The sequence below is a fragment of the Equus przewalskii genome, chromosome 30, assembly GCF_037783145.1.
Source record: "Equus przewalskii isolate Varuska chromosome 30, EquPr2, whole genome shotgun sequence".
In the NCBI taxonomy this organism is placed as follows: Eukaryota; Metazoa; Chordata; class Mammalia; order Perissodactyla; family Equidae; genus Equus; species Equus przewalskii.
Window position 1 is genome coordinate 25,372,716 of NC_091860.1, and position 7,919 is coordinate 25,380,634.

The window sequence follows — 7,919 nt, forward strand, 5'->3', positions numbered from 1 at the left end:
TGGAGTCCTAAACTCATCTCTCAGTTCCTCGATGATTTAGACGTGAAGCTCAGATGTTAATTACACGGCTCTATGTGCAGTGAACACCATGTGACGTGGGCTCTGATCGTTTTCGTTCTTTAGAGGGACTGGATAAAAGAGATTAGTGTAGGAAAAGCTTCTTGAGCTACATGCAGGTAACAATGCCTCAGGGATGGCCATGTGGATGGCCACACAGCCCAGCTTTGTGAGGACAAGCTTTGGGATGGACATTCTGGGACCTCTCAGTTCTGAGAGGATGAATTTCTTGACGGCTAGGTGACAGAGCATCCCACGGCCAGGTAACAGGTGTGATCTAACTATGTAATGTTTGATCCTGGGCTCCTTACCCACATTCTCTTGCAGGGCTTCCTACCCTTCAAGCTAAATCTTGACTTGTTTCTAATTCAGAGGGCTCAGGACTGAGATGGAGCCTAAATGGACCCGTCTCTGGAGGTGCCCACCCCCAAGGAGCCGTTCTCATTGTTTCTGTGTTCAGCGTGGTGTCCATGATCGAAAACTCAGTGAAAGATGCTTGGAGCCTTGAGGCTGAAGTACCTGGGCTCTGCTCATGCTGGGATTTCTCCTTTCCCCTGACCCCTTGCCCCAGGAAAGGCAATGTTCTCCTGGAATGTCCAAGGCATTGCTAGTCAAGACTCAGGGGAAGATTACCCCCAAAGCAGAGAAAACAAGAGTTCATTATATAGCAATCTTTTATTATTGCAAATTGCCTCTTTGCCTGAGAGCAAAACACATTTTCCATGCGTCGCCTGATTGAGTCCCAAACATCTCCTGTGGAACTTCCATCTGTGTGTTATTCAACCAGCCAGACAGCATGGAACCCGAGGGGCCTGGCTCACAGGCCTTACTCCAGTCTAGAGAAGCTGCAGTTGTGTTAATGAGGATGAAGGAGAAAAGAAAGGCGTTCTATTTGATGGCAGTTGACGGCTTACACACATGCCACCTCCTGCGATCCTCATAACAATTCTGTTAGGCTGTATACCCCCATTCTACAGATGAGGAAACTGAGGCCCAATTTTTTAAAGTGACTTGTCCAGGGATGCACCCCTAGAAAGTGGCAGAACTTGAGTTTTTGGACTAAAAATCATTCTGATCTTTGCATTAGACCACACCGCTCAGTGGCATCACAGGATCTCCACATGAGGATCCGTAGGAAGTGGTAGATGCGAAATATGTGTCAAGGCCACACAAGACTTTATGTCACCATGGCCAGATACTGGAACGAAAGCAAACATGTAAACCCCCTTCTATGATATTGTGACCCAAACCTACGTCATCCTTCCACTACCCCAAGATACTGGTTAAACATGGGGAAAAAATTCACTCCTACCTTCGCGCATGCATTCATTCATTCATTCAGTAGGCACTGAGTGGCGGCTATGTGTGAGTCAATGTTCATGGTGCTAGAGATACAAGGTAGGGCCAGAGGAGGGAGGAAATTCTGATTAGACACCTTTAGGGTGAAAGTGGGATCATTTTTCTAACCATTGTCCTATTCCTCTCCGTCTTCGAGGTGTGACAGTGAACGGAGAGTTAATCGGGGCCCCCGCGCCTCCAAACGGTCACAAGAAACAGCGCACTTACTTCCGCACCATCACCATCCTCGTCAATAAGCCCGAGAGGTCTTACCTGGAGATCACGCCAAGCAGAGTCATCCTGGATGGTGGGGACAGGCTGGTCCTCCCCTGCAACCAGAGCGTGGTGGTGGGGAGTCGGGGGCTGGAGGTGTCGGTGTCCGCCAATGCCAACGTCACCGTCACCATCCAGGGCACCATAGCCTTCGTCATCCTCATTCACCTCTACAAAAAGCCGGCACCCTACCAGCGAGACCACCTGGGCTTCTATATCTCCAACAGCAAAGGCCTTTCCGGCAACTGCCACGGACTGTTAGGTAGGCGGCTGCTCTTCCTGACGCTGGGTGCAGGGGACCCAGTTCAGCTTCCCAAGGCGAAGCTCACGTTGCCAATGTCTTTAGCTGGATGGAGAAATTCAGTAGGAATGTGGTGTGCATATACATGTATATGGATCATGAAAATTGTATTTCTTGCCTGCTGACGACTTTCTGGAATAGGAATGGGCTTTATAAACCAATTCTCGCTGGCCTTCTGGGAAAGCGAGTAAAGAAATTGGGAGTAGTCCGCTCAGGTCTGGCTCCTTACCTCTCAGCAAGAAGATACCAATAAAGGGCCGTCCCCAGCCCAGGAGCAGCGAGAGAAGCGTGTCCCTGTTGTGGGCGCCCCCCACATGGCTGCGAGCAGCAGCGGCCGCTCTGGCTGGCTTTATTCACTGTGCAATCTCACATGGGCCCCTTGCCCACAAGTGAAGAGGGAGCTGCTGCCAGGGCTCAGTTTAGAAAGCAGGATTTCCTGGCACTTGAGCTGGAGCGCCTGGCTGCCGAGCCTGAGCTGCCTCACACAGACGCAGACGCGTGTTCCTTCAGCCTTAAACGTGCCCTCACTTGACCTGGAGAATTCTGATGATGCATCTCAGGAACTAACCGAACTGACTGCTCCCCACACCCTCGGTACCTACCCACGAATGCAGAGTGTGGACGGGGACTATGACTGGGGAGGGCGGGGCAGACCTGACCTTCCTCCCTGTTTATCTGCCCCCATTTTGTCCTCCTCTCAGCAGACCTTGGTTGTCTCTATTTGTTGGTCAGGCAGCTTTCCAGTGTTAGCACCTGGGCAGCTTTCAGAAGTGGAGGCTGCCACAAAGAAAACCTCAGGTGTCTCCTCTCCACATCCTGTAAAACTCGTGTTCTGTCACTGACACTGGGAAAGGTGTATGTGCCTTCTGGCAGAGTCCAGCCTAGGATCACAGTCAATCAAAAACCTTCCTGCCTCGGGGGTCAGCCCGATGCTGTAGCAGTTAAGTTCCCACGTTCCACTTTGGCGGCCCGGGGTTCGCCAGTTCGGATCTCAGGCACAGACTTATGCAGTGCTTATCAAGTCATGCTGTGGCAGGCATCCCACACATAAAGTAGAGGAAGGTGGGCGCGGATGTTAGCTCAGGGCCAATGTTCCTGAGCAAAAAAAAAAAAAAAAAAAAAAAAAGAGGATTGGCGGCAGATGTTAGCTCAGGGCTAATTTTCCTCAAAAAAAAACTTCCTGCCTCTGTTATCAGTAATTCCCCTTTTCTGGGTAACACATGCATATTGGCTGTTTACTGGTGGCCTAAATGGAAGTTTGATTTTTCAACAGTGTCTCCAGCACTTGACTCAGACCTGATGCTTTTTTTGTCCTCTCAGGTCAGTTCCTGAACCAGGATGCCAGAGTCGCAGAGGAGTCTGCCAGGCTCAGCAAGAACCTTACTAGTCCTCTGTTCCCTAAGGCAGGCGAGAGGCCTGAGACCATCCTAAAGGTGAAAGGGCACCAGGTGCCGGTGGTCTGGAAGCAGAGGAAAATCTACAACGGGGAAGAGCAGATAGACTGCTGGTTTGCCAGGAACAACGCCGACAAACTGATTGATGGGAAGTACAAGGATTACCTGGCCGCCCATCCGTTTGACTCAGAGACTGCGTTTGGCCTGGGAACATCCAGGGCACTCTGACACTAGCAGCCTTAACGTAAGAGCCCATGACAGGGAAATGGTCTTCTGGGACACCATGGTGCAGTTCTTGTCGCTTGCACATGCCTCGTCTCTTGGCCATTGGCGGCAACCCATGACCTACCCCTGGCGGCGTGTAGGTCCAACGTCTGCTTGAGCAAAGGGTAGGGTCAGGAAGCTGAAGTGAAAATGTTATTTCCTTCTCCTTCCTCCTCCTGCCTCCCCCTCCCTATCCACAATAGAGAAAGATGGTGGCATCAAGGGGGAAGGCCTAGTTAAAGCAAGAAGTCTCTAACTTGTACCAACTGGCTTGTCCGTCTCATGGCTACCAGGAGGTAACTCTGATGAGGGAAGGTTGTGCAAAGTTTCTTTCTCTGTGGAAATGACCAAGTTTGGGTACTCTGTTCGTTGCCTTATACTAATGCTTAGGAACCTCTCCTCTTAGTACTGGGGCCTTCTCCAGATGTGTGGCCAACCTCTGCCTCAGGGGAACCTCTCACTGGGCCCAGGCCACGGGTCATGAAATAGCATGTGGATTTGATCACTGTAAACAATTAAGTTGTTTCTTTGGAGAGGATTTTCTTCTGCTGTGGTAACTTGCCCTTGAAAATAAGTTTTCCTTTTAAAAAAAATTGATTGAAAAGAGAAAATCTATATCCCAGATGCCGTTATCTTTCTGATGGGCTTTATCAACCACTTGACTTTGCTGTTGGATAGTCTCCTATTTATTCCAGGAAGCTAAGTGCTTTTAATAAACAGGACAGCCCCATGTGGATGTTTTGTACTGGCCTGTCTTGGTGCTGGCGAGCCGGCCAAATGACAAATTTTTCACTTGGCGCTCTTCCGCCTTTGTCATAATTCCGGGTCTTACTTGCTTGCGGTCCTCCAAGAGGTGGTAAATTAGGTTCTCGCAGGACGGGAATGGAAGGTGGAGCCAGCCCAGAGCATGTCCATCAGCCTCCCTACAGGAACCAACTTTCACATCCTCAACACGTGGGGTGAACATGCTTACAAAATCTAAGAAGCCTTCCCACCTCTCAAATAGGAAATCACCTATGAGTGAGGGCTTTGGTTCCAGAACGTGGACAATTCTGATCCTATAGGGAAAGGTTAAAATCAGTGGGGGCTTCAAAAGTCCGTGACTGTCACCCTTCTCCTTGCAGACACCCTCTGTTAAGCTCGTTCATGTTATCAAGGGGAGGTGAGGCTGCTGATGGCATTGGTGCCCCTTTCTCATCCTCCTCACCAATTCTTGCTTTTTGCTCTCTTTGGCCATCTCAGGATCACTCAGGTTCAATAAACCTCATCCTCATGGCGTGAGGAGTGTGGTCAGGATGTAGATGGATGCAGGGGGCACTTGAGCCAGATGGCGGAGAAAGAAAGCTTTGGGTCAGAGAAATAGAATATTTTGATGTGAGACTGAATTAAAGAAAGGCTTTTGTGCTGGCTTCACAGGAGGTTTCTTCCAGGCGGAGCGACTCCACATAATGCACACTTAGCACTTGGAGAGAAATCAGAGTCAAGAAAAGTGTTTCTCATAGTTACTCTCCGATGGGAAACATCTGAGCAGCAAAATGACATCCACATGTCCCTGTTGGACCAGGCGGCTTCAGGAGATTAAGTTAGTGCGGGAGCAGTTTTCAGTTCTGTCTCAGAGTCTTAGTCTCTGTCCACTTGGTGAAACCACCCAACGATGGCCTGCCAGCTGTGGTATTTTTGACTCGCATCTTCCCAAACTCAGCTGCCTGTTTTCATGCCAGCAAGGTGAAGACACCAGCCCAGGCTGCTGGCAGATGCTTCCATATTTTAGAGCTCAGAGCAGGAGGAAAAGCCTGAGCCCAGGCTAGCCCGTGCCTGGTCCCGCTCCATGGGGACCTTCTGATTATGAAATCTCAGTCCCAGCTGGGCAGGCATCCTGTGAGCCTAGAGGCCAAGCTGTTGTGTTGGCACTTGGAGCAATGATCTGTGATCCAGGTGTGGGCCTCGAAGCTGCAGAGAGCAGGGTATTGCTAGTTATTACCAGTTACTACTGCTTCTGTGGCTACTTATCCAAGAGCAGAGAAAAATGTTCCAGTGGGCAACCCATCATTTACTCTCACGCTCCAAAAAAAATTTTTTTTAGTATCAAAGTTGAACTTTTACTTTACCGTTTTTACTTTAGACAAATACCACTTTTTTTCCTCCTCCTCTTCGGTTATCTATCATTTTTCACTGCAAAAGGTATTTACCATTAAAATTTCTATTTTAGCCAGAAACTGTGATATCTCTGAGCCCGAAATTCAAACACCAATGTTAGACTTAGGATCTTTTAATTTGACTGAAAATATTGTATTTTCTGTTGGCCATATGGGTTTTGAAGAGCAAGCTCTCTTAAAGTCAATGTGGAGGAAGGGAGGAATTCTCTTCTCAGATGGGGAAACTGAGGCAGGATGCACTTGGCTGATATGTCCCACATTATATAAGACTTAGAGCAGGGCCAGGCTGAACCTCCAGAATTTATTTTGTTGGCTTTGACATGATTTCACCATCTGAGCAAGCACTGATTTTCCTTGAGCATTTATACATAGCAAGGGGGGACCAAATGAGCAGTTGAATGAGATTGAGAATTAGGTCGCAATTAGAGGAGCTAGAGCGCAGGTTATCATCAGGGCCAGCGTTCATGAGTCAGAACAATGGCCAGCTAGGATCTTCAGTGTCTCCATCTCTGCATTCTCATATCCTCCCACATCTGAAAGACAGGCATCTGAATGGTCATCCTTTAGGGTCTCCTACTTTGAAGTTTCACATTCCCAAAGTAAAGTGGGCTGGACATTCTCTACCTGCCATTCTAGGCGCTTCATCTTCTGTGACGCGGGCTACTGGGAAGTGAAAAGGGCACCTCTTTGTTCCTATCAGGTGTAACATTAAATCTTTAATTAACAGGTAACCTCACAGGTGGGTGAGGGACAGGATGGATTTCTTTACATTTATCTCTTGGCTAAACGGAATGCTACGGACTGAATGTTTCACCAAAACTCACATGTGGAAGTCTAAATCCCAGTGTGACGGTGTTAGGAGGTGGGGCCTTTGGGAGGTAATTAAGTCATGAGGGTGGAGCCCCCATGATGGGATTAGTGCCTTTATAAGAAGAAACGGGAGAGATGACCTCTCTCCTCTCCACCCGGTGGACACAGTGAGAAGACGGCGTCTGAGAACCAGGAAGTGGGCCCTCATTAGACACAAATCTACCGATGACTTGATCTTGGACTTCCAGCCTCCAGAAGTGTGAGAAATAAATGCTTGTTGTTTAAGCCCCCAGTCGATGGTATTCTTGATAGGGCAGCCCGAGCTAAGACACTGAATCACTCAAAATATAAATTCTGTTTCCTTTCTTCAAGCTATCCAGAATGTATTACAAACAATGCTCTCACTAAAATTTGAAGGACTCTTGGAACCATAAAAACATGGTCTGGCTAAAATAAACAGCAAATAAAATAATACAGCTAAGCAAATACTTAGAAATGTGTCTTTAAATATTTATTTTACTCACTTTAAAATAATAAATAGGGTACAAGAGAGTTCACATCCAGGAGACATTTTCCTTAAAAATTGGTAAGAGAATGACGTGTAAAAACAAACAACGTATTGATATGTTTATGTTTTGAAAATGGAATTAGGGCCGTAGAGAATAAAACTTGATGATGCTAACTGCACTGCTTGTTTGTAGGAATTTCTAAATTACATAAAATGGCATGTGGATGAAGTAGTGACATCCGAAGAATGTTAAAACAAAATAAAATCCCGTATAGAACAGCAAATGGACAGCGGCCATTCCTGACCTTTTATAAAACCATCAAATACATAGAGAAGTATCTTAAGCCTCCCAGTTCATCATTTTCTGGGGATCCTGGGATCCCAAAACTTTTACGCACACTGCCCATCTTCTTGCTCGGTGCTTCTTCCACTTGGCTCTGGGTCAAGCAGCATTTCTAGCTTGTGGTTTGGGCATCCCCACCTCCAGGTATGAGTGGTCCTGCCTGATCTTCCTTAGATTCCCACTGAGCAGTGTTAAATTCTGACTGGAGCAGCTGCTGATTAGAACCAACCCAGACACAGAACACGAGCGAGACCTCCCTGGGACGCTGTATTAAAGAGAAAACAAGCAAATTCTGAACCCAAGGGCATGAAGTCAACTTCTCTGGGTTTGGCTTCTTTACCTGTAGAATGAAGGCACTTGACTAGATCATTTCTAAGATCCTATGATCTTTATCTTCTGCCTGCAGATGAAGAAACTTCCTGATCTTCCAAGGAATAAATGCAAAAGGATTCGTTTGTGACTCCAGTGTATTTCG

General features: G+C 47.5%; 1 protein-coding gene across 1 annotated transcript in view; it reads left to right on the plus strand.

The window, feature by feature from the left end:
* The window catches only part of ITIH5 (inter-alpha-trypsin inhibitor heavy chain 5), an 85,450-nt gene extending 78,170 nt beyond the window's left edge, over nt 1-7,280 (plus strand). Inside the window, exons 13-14 of the mRNA XM_008529152.2 lie at nt 1,553-1,930; nt 3,290-7,280. Coding sequence (XP_008527374.2) covers nt 1,553-1,930; nt 3,290-3,591 — 680 coding nt within the window. The 3' untranslated portion in view covers nt 3,592-7,280. The remainder of the gene's footprint in view (nt 1-1,552; nt 1,931-3,289) is intronic.
* The last annotated feature ends 639 nt before the right edge of the window (nt 7,281-7,919 follow it).